General features: G+C 23.7%; 2 protein-coding genes across 4 annotated transcripts in view; one reads left to right on the top strand and one right to left on the bottom strand.

Annotated features, from left to right (window-relative positions):
• Positions 1–951: 951 nt before the first annotated feature.
• On the top strand, positions 952–5,192 carry LOC129610168 (uncharacterized). The gene is made up of 6 exons (XM_055522585.1): positions 952–2,069; positions 2,134–2,433; positions 2,497–2,942; positions 2,993–3,178; positions 3,230–4,114; positions 4,178–5,192. The coding sequence occupies exons 1-6, from the start codon at positions 1,022–1,024 to the stop codon at positions 4,961–4,963; spliced, it is 3,651 nt and encodes a 1,216-aa protein (XP_055378560.1). The 5' UTR covers positions 952–1,021; the 3' UTR covers positions 4,964–5,192.
• Positions 5,193–11,589: 6,397 nt separating this feature from the next.
• The window catches only part of LOC129610442 (MOB kinase activator-like 2), a 62,905-nt gene continuing 57,219 nt past the window's right edge, over positions 11,590–17,275 (bottom strand). The window contains exons 3-4 of one of the 3 annotated variants that reach the window (XM_055523033.1): positions 13,036–13,132; positions 11,590–12,964 (exon numbers count right to left, since the gene is read on the bottom strand). In XM_055523033.1, coding sequence (XP_055379008.1) covers positions 11,950–12,964; positions 13,036–13,132 — 1,112 coding nt within the window. In that variant the 3' untranslated portion in view covers positions 11,590–11,949. The remainder of the gene's footprint in view (positions 12,965–13,035; positions 13,133–17,275) is intronic. The other 2 variants (XM_055523034.1, XM_055523035.1) reach the window with 2 other exon arrangements.

A 17,275-nucleotide genomic window follows, 5' to 3' on the forward strand; every position in this document is an offset into this window, starting at 1 on the left:
AGTGAAGATGTCTCTAGTAATAAACTGGTTGTGTTTTGTAATATTTCAAATTTTAATTAGTACATACTAAAAATAAAAATTGTCAATCTTTTTAAAACAATTTTTTTTTTTCAGTCCCTTGGCGAAGACTTAAGAAAAAACACTGTATCCCTTAAAATCAAATGGGCTGAATTTGTATTTCTCAGAGGTTGTATTTTATCAAATTAAAAAAATGTCAGATAAAAAAAAACTGTAATTCTAAAGAGTATGATTTTAAAAACGAATTGCTTAAAGTATGTAGAATGGAATCTGAGCATACTTTGATAATTGTTCAGATCATAAAAAAGCACTCGATTTCTTAACTCTGAACGCGTTACGGTGAGAAACGAACACGGATTTATTTTTTGGTCAATCTGAATCCGCTTTGAAAAAAATGCGAACATTCCTAACAAAACGTTTCGACGAGACATTCATTACAGATATCTGCTTTACATAAATATTGAGAGTCTTTACATTACAGCAAAAATTAATCTAATATTAGAGTATCCGAGCATTTGTATAAATTTGTGATTGAGATTATTGTTGTTTCATATAAAAATATGCTTCGATATTGCTTCTTAGATTAAATTATACTTTTCTTAGAGCTTTGTGCATGGTTTTAATATTTGCTCTGGTGTATATTTTTACTTATTCTTATATTTGCAACAAAGTGTGCGGAAAATATAATTTGGGCAAACAATATACTCTATACAAAACTTTTAGCATTAGAACATTTTAACTATGTATATCCTTAAAAATTTTTGCAAAAGATACACACAAGAATGTTAGTTTTTTGTTTATGGGGTTGAAGTAAAAATCTTTATATGTAATTACGGAAGTCGCTTACAAAAATTTTGATTGACAATTTGGGATTTTGACAATGACATTTCTAACTAATTCTTAATTATGTACATAATTTGTTTCTCAATTCTGAGCTGAAAGGCAATTTTGTTTTCAGTATTTTTTTTGTTTAAATAAATTAGTTTAAAATGATTTGTATAAAATGCAGAAAAACTCCTTAAAGGAAAGTTCAATATTACCTCCAAATGTTCGCGGAAAATCAAGAGGTTTTATAGAAATTGAAATTCTAAATATAAGGTGGAAAACCAAATTTATAGCAAAACGATTTGAAAACTATGATATTGTTGCCAAAATTTTTTGGTGGGGGCAAGACAAATTATCTGCAAGGAATTTAAATCTCAAGTCTAAAGTAATTCAATATACAATTCTTACGAATTGTAAATTATTTTACAATTATTTAATTAACTGCGAACCAGTTACAATAATATTATATACACGAACAAGTAATTATCAAATAGGAGTCGTTAAAGCTAAAGTACCTACAAAAATTACTAAAAGTTGTAAAACCTTTTTGTTAAACGAAATTTTGGCTTGCACAGAGACACAAAAGTACATTATTCAAAGTGAAAAAGGAGTAGAATTAGGTGAAATTTTCTTAAAATTTACAATTATGTTTCATGATCCAATTAGTGTAAGGGAAAGCGCTTTTGATACTACGTTTTTAAAAGCGGAAAAATCAAAACTGGACAAGGAAGTTGAGTTAATATGCAGTTCAAGATGTTATAAAGACACTAAAGGCAAGAGAAATTTAAACAAAGTGGATGAAATACATAGTTCTAGAATAGTGAACTATTTATCAGGCAGAAGAATGAGTAAAAAAGAAGAGGAACAAGCCTTGAAAGAAATTCAAAGAACCTCACCATTAAATGAAAAATTTTTAGAAAATTTATGCATAAATATACCCAAATCACCACAAAATCGAAAAGTCTCAACCCCATATGATGAGGATGTAGCTTTTTGTCACAATACACAGCCTTTTCGTGATAAATTTGACTCTTTATATTTGAATGTGAAGTATATTAAACTTTTGCCTCCTGGGGTTCGAGAAGTTTATGTTAAATCTCTTGTTAAAACTACTTTCACAATAGAATGTAAAATTTCTCCCAACCTTTTGGACACGGACCTTAAAAGGAGACTAAATTATGACGTTATGAGATTTTACTCTAATACGTTTGACGATAAGGAACAGAGTAATAATAGTTTTAATTTTCATGATTAATTATTTTGGTAAATAAAATGTCTTTTATTCAATAGGAATTGATTTTAATAAAGAAGCAGTAAGACCTATTAAATTAGCATGTGAAGAAATAAATGAATTTTTGGTTGACCATTCAGAAATTTTATTTACCGTTTGGTGGAGGGAATACGGTTCGAGATATTCTCGTTGCTTAGGTACAACGAAATTTCGTTTTACTAACTTGCTGTCAAGATCTCATCGAGAAGAAGATGCGACTTTAAAAGTTAAGTCTTGCACAGCTGGTGTTCATGTGGCTGATTTACACTGTAGACTTGTGCTGAGATCGAAAAGCAATTGCTTTTGCAGTGAGTCTAATGGTAATGTCGAATGTCGAAGCTTTTTGATTTTTAGTAAAACTTATAAAATTTAATTATTTGAAGGAATTAATGACCAATTTAAACGTTGCCGGTATAGTATGGCATCCCAGGAAAATCGTTGCCCCACTTGCATATTTCCAGATGTAAGAGATTACAAAGTCACCAAAACTCCGAACAATGAGAATCACAGTGCAAATAGCTTAAAACAAAATAATAGTTTAGATAGAGCAAAACAAACCGCAAGTGCAACCTATCAAACCTCCGTAAATTTATCAACTATAAATCGACCGCAGTTTGATGACGAAAACCAAGACCGTTCCAGTGTTCAAACAAGTGAAAAACATCAATTGGAAAAATATATTTTTTTGAAAGGCCTGTTGTATGTTGGAAGAATGACATGTGTGAATAATATAGAAGATGCTGATTATTTTTGTGTCGCTCGAGCTTTTTGGAAAGATGACCCAAGTTCTAGTGGCTTCTCTCACGACAACAACTTTAACTTTCTAGAAGTATTTTTTTAATATTAATTATTTGTTATTTGCTAAAAAAATTATTTCAGGTATTTTCCATAATTAATGACACCAAATTTCTAGAAAGAGTTCGAAATAATGTCCTTGTTGTAGAATTATGGCAAAAATCTAAAGAAAGTCATGAAAAATTATTTGGCATTATACGACTTCCACTCCACCAGTTTTATATTGCCTTCCGCGATCCTTTACTTGCGGATCATTTGTGTAAAGCAAAGGTATTCTTAGTACAAATATTATTTTTTCTTTTGTTAAAAAATTCTTTCCAGCTTCCTGTTATTTCTATCGATGGCTTAACGCCCATTTTTAGTCCCTTAAGTGGAATTATATGTGGTCATATACAATGTCTACTGTGTGTTGGGACGGAAGAACAATTAAATAATTTAAAACAATCGAGGGGCTTTAATTTAAATCCAGTGTATGAAAGCAGTATGCTTTCAACTTGCATTTCAGCCATCGCTGTACCAAACTCGGGAAATATTCAAGAACAAAAATTGAAACAATCTTCAAAACATGCATTTAATGATGTTGCGATTCAAACGAATGGTGTTAACGATATAAAGGAAAATTATGCCAATTGCTCTTCTACAGTTGATAATAAAAATAATAAGGAGAAACTTTCAAATATTTTGGGCAATTTCTTAGATAATTTATCACAAAAATTACCTCCACCTTCGTCCCCAAACGTTTCGTCATGCATTACCTCCTCAACTATACAACAGCAACCAGTTGATAATCAAAGCTCATTGAGAAGAACTTCCGATTTGCTTGACATGTTACAAAAAGCTTTAATACAACCTCAAAATGGCACTAGTTCTCAGAAAGGTGATGCTTTAGAGACAATAGCTGCATCTACGACGATTCCTAACACTTTTAAAATACTATTGGAAATTGAATGCGCTTTACACCTACCAAGAAATCCTATCAAAATGATGAGTAAAAAGAGTAACAAGCGATGTAAGGGAAAGCAAAGCCGATTTCCTCCTAATGAAGAACCTAGCGCATATGTAACTTTTCAAGCTGAAGAAGGATACGGTCAAATGTTTAAATCTCATGAAGGTTTAGTTTACGCCACAAATGTAATTGAAAAATGTTCAAATCCATCTTGGGGAAAACGTTTCGAAATTTGTTTATCAACAGAATATTTAAGAAAAGTAAGTAAATTGTGCTCAATTTGTATAATAAAAATTTTATAATAAATATGTACATGGTTATAGGACAATAAACCTTTCATGATAAGAGTATGGAAAAAGGCTGCGACAGACTTAGCACATTGTCGGCTCTTACCAACTCCAATGGAAGATTCTATTATTGGTGTTTCTTCAATAGATTTGACTGTATTAATGGCTAGGATGCCTTTAATATCAGGATGGTATAACATTATAGACTTCAGTGGAAAGGTCAATGGTCAAATAAAATTAACCATCAAACCTTTGGAAGATGTTCTTAAATTTAAAAATTTTCCTACCGAGAAGAAAGTAAACACGCAATCTACCGGCAGCATATCTCTTTTGAATACTAAAAATTCAATAAATAACATCAATTTTGACTGTGCTGATTTAGACTTGGGTTTGGCAATGGATATGACTTTAAGTAGAGCATTTAAAAGAAAATTAGTAGAATTAGAAGAAATTAATCAAAGATTGCGTGCCCGTCTTTTAGATGTCACTGGCGAAGCTGATCCAGATATTGATTTATCTGAAATTGATGATGAACAAATGGACGAATTTGAGCGCGATTTAAATACAGAGTGTAAAGAGGATGAAGAAGAGAACAAACTTCCTACAAAGCAAAATGATAATTTTGCATGGCTCCAAGATAACAATATTTATAATGATGACAACAATATTGAATCACATAATATTGAACTTACAAAAAACTTAAACAGAATTGATAACAGCGATGATAGTAATTGTTCGAATCAAGAGAAAATAAAAATAATATCCGATTTTCTTGAAAAGACCGAGATCAGTAACAAGAATGAAGATAGCAGTGACAAATAATTTTAAATAACATTCATTGAAATTTTTTACTGATTGAAGAAAAAACAATACAAGTAGTTTTAAATGATATACAGCAATAATTTTATACTAGTTTTATGAGTAAATTTTAATAATTTTTAATTTTTTATTATTTAATTAAAGAAAACGTATTTTAAGTGCATCAAAATATAATTTTAAAACATGTATTATTTTAGATATGTATCTATATGTTAAAATATTATTATGCAGTTAATAAATCTGTTTGTGTTTAAGTAAAAAAGATATGGTGTAATCAATAAAATTTATAAATAATAAATAAAATAGTTTAACTTTATAATAACACAGGATTTTTATTATTTTTTAACTACTCTTTTCAAGATGAATATTTTTTATTTTTTTGATAAATTACTCCTTAAATATGTTTCGCCTTTATTACAAAGCAAGAATGATTTTCAATTAAGGATGAAAACTTCATTTTTTTAAATTTTTTGAATATTGCAACTTCAATTCATAATTAATAGGGAATTTCCTATATAGAATAACGAAAATATTTTAAATAATAAAAAAGCATTCTTATTTTTATATATTTTTTTTATTTTATTCAATTTTAAATTAATTTATATAACTCATTTTTTTTTTATTTTAATATTAATTATTTTCCTTCTTTCTCTTTAAATTAAATATTTTTCAATTAAATTCATTTCTAAAATATTTTGTTCTTTTTTTTTTTTTTAAATTACATCACAAAACAGGGATCATCGTAAAGAATTGAACAATATTATTTATTGAAATATATGTAATTTTATATCATTTTAGAAAAATAATATATATATTTATATTTATATGTATATATATTAATTAATGAAAACTTAATATATAATTTTAAATTTAAATTGAAACTATATAAATATATTTAGTAAAACAGCGTATTTTTACATAAATCATTAGTTTTCCTCCAATATTTTTAACGCTTTATTTTGTTCATTTTACGGAAACCGATTTTAAATAAAGAATTTGTAAAATTATAAATAGTCAGGTGGTTAAATGAAAAAAAACTAAAACAAATTTTAAAATATTAAAAAAAAAAATTAATTACAAAAAAAGTTGTTGCTTTTACTTCGGTTATTTTGAAATACAATTTCACTTATTGCAATTATCCCAAGTAACAAATAGAAAAAGAAAAGAGTTTTATAAAATCTCGGTTATGGTTCAGAATATTTATAGAGTTTTGCGATATTTTAGCTCTTAAAATTAGAACTGCTAAGCTTCAAAAACTTTACATAATTTGTACAATCAAGCTTTAATGCTCTAAATTTAAAAATTGAAATATTGAAAAACTCTAACAAGTTTTCAAATAATTAAGAAACATACTAGAAAATATATTCCACTTATAAGTTGATGGAGAAACTCGTGACATTTAAATTTCGTATTGCAGACTTATGGGCGGGCATAGTCTAATAACTCTCTTAGGAAGCTTAGGAAAATATTAAATAAAATTAACCGAAAAAAAGCTCTTTAATTTCAAAATAAAATTGATTGTCCTTTTAAATGTATGTATGTATGTATTTACTTGGATTCGTTACTTATTATTGTTGGTAATTTATAAATATTTATTTTCGCAAAAAAAAAAAATAATAAAATGACGATCGTTTGTAACTATTGTTAGATTATCATTATAATTATTAAAAGGAAAAGGATTATGCAAAAAAAAAAAAATAATAATATTAAATATATATTTAAATATCAAAATTTAAATAAATAAAGAATTTTTAAATTGTTTTCTTTGGATTTGAAACCTTTACAACTTTGCTATTATATTTTGTTTTTTAATTCTTCTTCTTTTGAACATAATACACATTATAAAATGCTTTTATTATAAAACGCAACAGATAATTTTTTTAAAATCGGGATTTATGTATATACATACATATAATAATAATACATAAATTATAAAAACAAAATTTAAATTATAATTTACATAAATTTTTACTTTTAATACATATTTTTTATTAATATTAATTTTATTAAAATAAAAATCAAATTAACGACAAAACTATTAAAATATTTAATCTTCAAATTAAATAAAAGTTTTAAAAACTTTTCAAAATTTGTTTTTTTTTTGTTTTTGAATAAATCAAAAAGAAATTTTACTTTTTAAAATATATAATGAAATTATATTTTAAATATTTCGTATTTGAGGCACAACACATTAATTTTTAAAACAATATCTTCTGTGCCACAAAATTACAATTAATTTATAGATTGAAGAACAAAAATAAAGATTTGAGAAAAAAAAAATAAACAGGAATTAAAGAAAAACGTCGTAAATTTTGTAAAATTCTAAAATATTTAAAAAAATTAATTAATTTTAATATATATTTTTTTTTAATAATTTATTATTTATATAAATTTATTAAGTGATAATAATAAAATTTTACTATTTTCTATATTAAGACATTTTTATTTTTAGTTAATTAATATTGATAAGTTCAAGTTTAAGTTTTAAAAAAATTATTTTTTTTTGTTTTTAATTTTTTACTTTGGTAAAATTCAGTTAACAAGCACGTTATATAAAATATTTTTCAACTTATATAACATTTTTGCTTTACATTGTTATTTTGTGACAGTGTTCTGTGAATTAAAAGACATCGATGACTTTTATAACTCAGTCTATAGTCTAAATAAAAAAAAAATAGATATTTTTTTTTCTTTAATTTTTATATTACTCGTTTTTTCTTTTAATAATTATAAAATATTATTATACATATATTATGTGTATTTAAGTATATTGGATGATACGATTTTAAAAATATTCAATATCAAATGTCTTAAGTGACAATTAAATGTATTATACATATATATATAATTAATTATTATTTTGAAATGAATTGTTTTTGATGTAAAAAAGTTTTTATTTGAATTTTATGGTACGGATTTTTTTTTTTGTCTTGAACTTATCGATATGTAAATTTTTATTTTATTATATTTCAAAAAATTACTATCTTGAATTCAGGATTTTAGGATATTTATTAACTAATGGGTGATACCAAAAATTTAGGCGCCAGTCATCATTGCCATCAAAAAAATTAATAAAAAGAAAAATTAGTGAAAGACAAAAAATTAGTGAATGATAAATAACACTGTTTTCCATTCATTTTTTTTTTCAATGATGACAATGATTTTGATTTTATATAAAATTACAATACAACAATGGAAACTATTTATGACAGTTAATTTTTTTATGATGACACCAAAAATTAGTGATAGGTTCACTAAAAATTGAGTGATAAAAGCAAACAATGATGACAGGTCTCATAATTCGATAATGGAAAAATGAATTTTTATTTTTTCAAAACTATTTTCTGTTCTTATGTTTTGATTAGAACGAAAAGAGTAATAAATTATTATCACAATAATTGTAAAAGTGTATGTAAATTTTATTTTATAAAATTATTAAGATTGATTTTTTTTTTTTAATTTGAAAATTTTAAAGCTTTTTAATTGAAAATATTTTATGAATTTTACGACGATATAATGAAATAAATTTGATAAAAATGTTAAAAAAAAGACATATAAAATCATAAAAATATTAAATGAAAAAGAAAAAGGAAAAAAAAAGTCAAGAATATTGTGATGAAATTAAAAATTAGTTTGTTTTTTTCTTCTTTGTTAATTTAATTAAATCATTTTTCTTTTTTTATTTCTATTTTATATATTTTATATAATTTTTAGATGATACTACTAAAACTCAACAAATTCGAATTTTTTTTTTTTAATTTTATATTTTTTTTTTTCGTAATTTCTTTATATCAATTTTTTTTTTTTTTCATTAATTATTTTTATTAAATTTTTTTATTTCTTTTTACTAATTGTAGATAAATATAATTTTTTCATTTCTTTTTTTTCTAATAATTTTTTTTTCGCATTTTAAGGGTATTTTTTTTGTGTTTTTTTTTTATACATTTTTACAATAATCATAATATATAATAATTTTTTAAGAGCTCCTTATTTCAAAAAAATTCTTTTTCTTTTTAAATATAAGATATTTTATTTTATTTCTTTTCCTTACAGTATTGTTATTATTAATTCAACATAATTTTTGGTTTTGTTTGTTTGTTTTTTATTCATATACATGTATATTTATATTCTGTAGATACATATAAGTATAATATTATTATTTAATATTCAATATTTTAGTAATTATTATTTTGCTTTAAAAAGTGTGTGTATGGTGTGTTAATAATATTCTTAGCAATTGTTTTAGCGTGTTTATATTGAAAGTGTTTTTAGATTTGTTGTTTTTAATAATCTTTTACAATTCGAAAAAACAAAAATAATTTTTTTCTGGTGTGTTTGCATTGTGATTTTATTCTAATTTTTTATTTTTACTCATTATTAACATAATTTTATAATTTACATTACAAACATTTATTCATACCTTTTTTGTTTAAAATATTTTTTAATAGATTTTTGTTTTTATCAAACAAAAAAAAAAAGAAAAAATAGGATCAATTCGGTGGAATTTTCAATAAATTCATCTTGTTATTAAAACCAATAAATTCTTTAAAGAATATTGTTCATATTGCGAAATTGTACTTTGAATAATCGCAGAAAACTTAGCTGAGAACGAACATTATGTGAATTGTAAATTATTCTGTCACCGCAGTTTGATTAACCCGGAAATATAAAGACAAAATTTTTTTTTTAAACGTTCATAAAAAACAACATAAATTTGATACGTTTTTGACATTTCAAATACATATTTATAATATTGAGAAATAATGATTAACGCACAAACATCAAAATAAAGCTTTTGTTCTTTATATACATATGCATAAATATATTTATTTTTAATTGACATTAGTTTTTCCATTAAAATACAAATATTGTAAAAATTCTGTCAAAAATATCAAATTATAGAATTATACACGTTTTTAGCATAATATGATAGACATGATGAAACTGGAATATCGATTTGTGTTTAAAAGAAAACAAACTTTGCCCTCTCTGTTCTTTTTTTAATTTGAAGAAATAGAAAATGAGAGTTCATTTTGGCTCAGACGTTTTTTTTCAATATATTTTCACTTTCCATCATTTTGTCGTATAATAGTCGTACGAATTATATGAAATTGCAATATTTTAATCATTATGCAAGTACAATGTATTGTAATTTAAAGTTTAGAATAAAAAATCAAATTCTGTTATAAAATATTTTATTTTTCACCAAGTGAAATTAAATTCTATTTTAATGAATTTCAAAAATATATTCTGAAAATCATGTAAGTACCAAATTATGAACATAAATAGATTTATAGGTATAAATTTAAAAAAATGAATTATTAATTGTTTTGAAATGTCCACATTAGTGGACAATATGGACTTCTTTTTTTTTTATTTGTTAAGAACTTCATTATAATTGCAATTAATTTGAAAAATGTGATAGAGTAAGAATTTGCACATTTAATAAAGATTAATATAGAAGATCAAATGTATAAGAAATAGTTGAATACTTTTTTATTAATTGCTATAAGAATGTTATACTTTCCATTTGTTAACGAACAGAAATCATATTATTCTTTCATGTTCGCTTTTTGTTGCTTATTTAGTTACTCTTATTTATTAATTATAGTTTTGAATATATTTAATATTCTTTTAGTATCATTCTATACAATTTTGAATTGATAAAAAAGATGGATATGCAGCATTCATAATAGAAAGCAAGTAAAATCATAATAACTCCAAAATTACAAAAAGATATTATTTAAGACCAAAAAAAAAAAATTAAACAGAATAGTGTACCATACGCTTACATGTAAAACATTCTTTTCAACTATAATTGTTTTTGTATTTCACTACGTTATCATTTTTATAAAACAATTTTGTTTTTTTAATAATATTCATAGTAATTATTATAATAATGTTTTTTTCGTTTCTGGGAAACTATAAAGTATTGCGTTGTTTTGCTGACTTTTATACTTTGCAAAATTTTTTTTATAATGCATTTTACACAGTACTAGCAGTTCAACACCAACAATATAGAAATGTTCATTTATTTAAGTAATACTAAGAATAAGATTTCGAAGATATTTTATAAAAATGTTTGCAGTGCGCTCTTTTTTATCATTTAGCTTAAGATTGCGATTAATTCATAATTTGAAACTTTAATGATAAATTTATGGTTTCTATATACTTTTTTTTTTTTTTTGATTAAAATTTATAAATTTATCTAAGATTCTTCTAGTAAGATACTAAATGAAAATATATTTCGCATATAATTATAATTGCATAAAATACAATATAGGTGGAGTAAATTTTTGGTTTTAAAATTACATTTAAAAAAAGCTTGCCGAATGACTCAATTATAGTTGCATATTATAATATTTTTTACATCTACTATGGTTGCTTTTATTTTGTTAGAGTTTTGTTTTTTTTTTTTGTTGAAAATTATTAACATATAAATAATAAAATGAAAATATTATAGTAATTATAACAACAAACTGCTAATTTATATAACATAATTTATTATTTCACTTTTTATTTTTAAATAATGTATTTTTTTACATACTTTTATTTTTACATAATAGTTTCTTTTTAAATATAAATATATATATAGATATATGTATATGCATGTATATATATATTATGTATATTTCTGTAGTTTTTTATGTACATATTTTTTTTGAATATGTGTTTATAGTTTTTCTTTTAAATTTAAAATTTTTTGTCTAAATGTTTTCTTTCTTTTATTTCATTAAAATCTTTTTTCTTCAAGAACATATAATATGTAATAATATAATTTAAGTATAGAAAAACTAAAAATCCTGTAATTTGAATTCATTTTTTTTTATTCTTCTCTTGATAATTTTCATTTTTTTTTATTTAATTAATTAACTAATTTCATTTCTTTTAAATTTTTGTTTTAATTTTATTTCAATTTGTTATTTTTATAGTTTTATATAGGTGTGTGTAAATAAATATGTATTTATTATAATAATAATAATTTGTAACTATGCGGTTGTAGTGGTATGTGGTGAATTATTACTATTATTTTGACTACTTCTACTATTATTGCATTGTTGTTGTAACATACTATTTGCTGTATATGCCGACGCTCCTGTGCTATTATTATGATGATTATTATTAAAATTTATAACTTGTTGATGACTATGACCGCCCTTGAAATAAGTACTACCATCAGTACAATTACCACCACCAGCACCACCTCTTATGTCCGATTGATCACTATTTAAACCTTTCATAGCTTCTGGTTGTGTACATATTGGATGTCTTGGTGATGCATTTGCTGATGATGATGTTGTTATATCAACACCAATTAAACCTCCACCAACGAGACCGCTATGTCCACTATTTCCAAGTATATTATTTGTATTTATATTACTACTAACAACATCAATTCTACCAGCTATACCACTATTTAATAAATTATTATCATCATTTGTTCCGCCCAGCAGTAAACGATGTTGTTGATGATGATTATGATGATCACCACCTATTCCTGCACCACCACTTCCTTGATGATGATTATTACTAGAATTTATAGTACTGTTGTTACTACCATTTGTTGATGATGATGTTGTTGAATTATTTCCAGCACCACCACCGCTACTTGTACCACTACCTCCACTGTTATTACTAAACTCATCAGTTAAACGTAATGCTACTTCCAAATCGCGTAGAACATCAGTTTCTTTTTCATCTATCAAATTGAAACGTCGATGTAATGCTGTCAAATGGGCAAAAGTTAAATTTAAATGTGTATGTAAACCTAATAGGGCGATCTCTTTAAAATGCGCCGCATATAGATGAGCTATCACATGAAATTGCAAGCGTAATATTTTCCGTGCGATACTTTCAAATGAACTTGGAAATTCATTTGCATATTTTGTAGGAAATATTGATTCATCGCTAACGGTTTTTTGGGTAAATGTCATCACATAATCAATATATTGTGGGGCAGCAACACGTGTTTTCTTCCCTTTTTCATCAAACCATAAGTACGTTCTAAAATCAAATTAAGATTTTGGTTAAAAAACAATACATTTCTAAAAAATTATATATTTCTGGAAATTTACCTATTCCCAGGTCCAGTCATGTCTTGACAGCCTGATGTTGTACAAAATTCACTAATTGTTCCATAAACTAAATTGACATGTTCAAATAGTGCCAGTGCTGAAACAAAAAAAATAATGTTTATTAGAGAGTTTTTTTTTCAATGTTAAAAATATTTTAATAGTTTTAACAAAATTTAAAAGTTATTTGGTTTTTAGCAATTTTCCAAAAAAGAATTTAAAAAAGGAGTGCTTATTAGTTCACTCTGTTCGTTCGTCCTTCCGTCCGTTCGTGGACTCATTTACAAAACTTTTACACGCTTTAAAATTTCATATTATGTTAATTGATTTTTACTAGAACTAATTTCGGTAGAAGATAGTTTTTACCAAAAGTTCGCTACAACCAAATAAAAACCGTAAAAATGCAATTTTTTTACTATTATTGGAAAAAGTACAAACTTTTGGTTTAGAAAAATTTAGAAGAAATCAACACGTGTTTAATATTTATGAAATAATTTGTTAATTAATTGTTAAATTTTTAAATAAAATTAGAAAATTTAACAATTATAACAATGTAAACTTTAGAGTTTATCATGTATTATTTTATGCAAATAGGATAATTTGAGGTTTTAGGTGTTCCGAATTAATCTTGGGGTTGCATATTTATGGGCAATCTTGTGTATGCAACTGTCTCAAAGAAAAAAATAGCTAATTTATGGAAAGTTGTTCTTATTATAAGTTAAATTACTCGTACCAAATGGTAAAGTTTATTTTTATATTTTGTATTTTGTCTAATAAAATTAAATAAAATTTCTTTGTAGGAAAATTTAAGAATTTAAATAGATCGAATTTTATTAATTTGTAAGAATTATTAAAGTAAATTTTCTTTTAGCAAATTGTTAATTTATAATAAAAATGACACGAATAAATCTTATTTAAATTAAATCTCTTTTAATATAATACTCGTATAAGTATGTAAATGTTTCAAGTTGAAAATTACATATGTATATATGCAAATATGTGAATAATCTAAATGATTATTTTAAGTGTGATATTAAAAGAATTATCAAAAAAAAATTTAGTTGGTCAGAGGAAAAAAGAAAAATTAATAAATTAAAAATTTAATATACAGGGTTGTACAAAATACGTATAATCTATTATTTTAGTTTTTATTAAATTTTTACTAAAATTCAAAATTTCTTTTGGCATATAGCCAGTCATTTAAAATAAAATTCATTTTAAATTAATAAGTACAGAAACAGTAGGAGGATGAATTTTGTGTTTATTATCAAAGAATAAAAAAAAGAAGGCCTAAATTTTAATTATTAAAAAAAATGTTTATTTTTATAATATGTGAAAATGATTTTCTTTTTCATTTTTATTTACACTCTGTTGAACTTTCTGATTCTTTCTGAATAAATGCATGTTCGGTGAATTCATAAATTCTGTTTTTATCTTTGGAAATGACAATACCATTTATAATGATAGTAACATTTGTCATAGTGCAGTTTTTTTTTTTTTTTGGCTATTTATATTGGAAAAGTATATTTTGTTGTTGTACATATTACTTTTTGTTATGATATTTTGTTGTTTAAAGAGATAGAATGGGGCTAACTTTTACGAAAATTATATTTTAAGTGGCGCACCACCTAGTTCTAAATATTCTTTAACATACTTTATTTTTACTATAGCTAACGGTGGCTTTGACTGATGACATAATAATCGATTTTTTGTTTATTTTTTTCTTTTAGAATTTTTATAACTCTTTTGGCACAACTTAAATATATTGGACAAATTTTCATATTTAAATTTTTTTTTATTAATTTTAATAAATCATTTATGAATTAAAAAAAAATTAATTTAACTTTATTTCAATTTTAGATTTTTATTTAAATTTTTATAATAATCGGCGAAATATATGAAAAAATATTTTCACGCATAGTCACTACATAAATCTTTCTTAGAAACTCTTAATATCCTTGTCAAATCGTCTCAACCGTCATGAATTAAGAATATGTGAAATTAAGAATAAAATGTTACTCTTCAGGAATGATCCCTTAAATAAAGCCATAAAATATTCAATGAGAGTATGTATTGAAAATTTAAATAAAAATTTTGATCAAATTTCATTTTCAATATATTAGTGTGCATGTACGTAGAGTCTATCTACTATGCGCATTGTACATAATCCAAAATATAATGCACACAATGCTAATATACAGTTTTTCTCAAATTAAAAAGAAAAGAGATACGAAATCTTACATTTTTTGTATAAAACTTTTCACTACTCATTTAGTTAACTTTTTTAATCATACAATCAATCGACTTATATCTTGAAATTTTAATACTATAAAAATACCTACTCTCTAATTGATTTTAAGTGCTTGAATACTTGAATTGTTTACAAGAACATTTTTGTTTCTATTTTAATTTAGTACACGTTTTATTAATTTTTATGCCTTCAAAATTATAAATATAATTATCACTAACAGTTGAACGCCATTAGAAACCAAAAACAAAAACAAAAAAATTAAAATTGACCACTTGAAAAAAAAATGTTCATATCTAGGATTGATAAGGCTATAATTAGATGTAAATAATATGTAAGTATGTTATTTAATTTGAAATCTAAAATTTGCACATTATAATGTTCAATAATTGAGTACAATATTTAAATAGGTAGTTGATATCTTTTGATTACAGACCACTTTTTATTCGAAAAGTGAGTATGTGTTCGTACGTATGTATACGAAACAAATTCTTAATATTGATATTTTTACTGTTTACATTATGAATTTCGCAAGAAAATATAATTTAAATTGGAAATTAATATTTTTATGACCGATAGGGTGGTCGGTGAGTATGTACATACCAAGAAAAATAGACGATAAGCTTTTATTAGAGAAATTTTAAACAGTAAAACTTCTTTATAATTATTTTGCAATAACACACATATGTACGTACATATGTACTAAGGGTTATTTCTAATGAGTCAACTAAATAATTTCCAGTAAAATAATAATACTGCACCCTTTTTCTTATGAAATACTTTACTGTAAATATTTACTTACATATGATCTGTATACTTCCGGTTTCAATAAATTAATTCTTTTTTTTTGATAATGCGACGAATTTAACAATTATATTGAATTTAATATTTATCTTTTATAATCAATGTAATTGAAGCCAAACCCAATATGTAAAAATGTAGATACATATACATATTAAAAAAAGTCAAAGCTTTAAGGTAGGTACGGGGCACTAACTTTTAATCAAATGACTAATAAGGGCATATTATGTTAGAAAGTTAAATTATGACACATATGTAAAATTTTCACTTATAAATTTCATAATTTATATTAGAGATTATTATCAGCCATATCATAAAATCTACTCGCAGAATCCTATACAAATTACGAACTTAGCCGTAGATTTTCGAATGATTACAAAATCATTTCGTAGATATTATGAATCAGCAATGGGAGCATTATTTTTCGGAGTCAGTATTTTAGTTTAACTTTCAAATGTTTATTTTTTTAACAAAAATTTAAAAGTTGAAAATTTAAAAAACCTGTTTAAATTTCGTTTTTAGAAATATTCGGAGAAGAATTTTAGGAATTCGGAATTGATAATATGGAATTGATAATTTTCCGAATTTCAGAGCTACGAACGAAATTCATAATAAGGCTTATATCTTAAGGATATAAGTATATAAGATATTAAAATAATCTAAGTTACAAAATTTTAATATTGAAAATTATTTTCCTTTTCCTAAAATCCATCTGAAAATACTACATTTATCAAAGCTCCTTTGAAATTTTGTAAATATTTATATTAGCAAAACTAATAGATTTATGTATAAATTTAATAAGTGAATTTAAATTTATCATTTGAAAACCAATTAGGCAATTTTAGAAAATATTTAAGTTAGACATTATTTTGGATTATTTCCGAAATTCGTTCAACAATCAATTCATAATTATTGACTCAAACACTATTAATAATAAATATGTAGCTATTCGAAAAATTCTATATATACTTTATAAAAACCTACAATATAACAAAAATTTTTAATTAAATTTATAGAAATTTTGATATATTGCGTGTTAAAAATACAAATAATATAGGCTATACGCATTAAAATGCCAATAAATTTCTTAAATTTATCAATATAATCAATGTAATTAAATTTTTAAGGTTAGACCACAATGATAAAATGAAAAAAGTTAAAAAAAAAGTTATTTTAATTAAAACCGTTATTATT

Source organism: Condylostylus longicornis, unplaced genomic scaffold (assembly GCF_029603195.1).
Source record: "Condylostylus longicornis isolate FDR11 unplaced genomic scaffold, ASM2960319v2 ptg000044l, whole genome shotgun sequence".
In the NCBI taxonomy this organism is placed as follows: Eukaryota; Metazoa; Arthropoda; class Insecta; order Diptera; family Dolichopodidae; genus Condylostylus; species Condylostylus longicornis.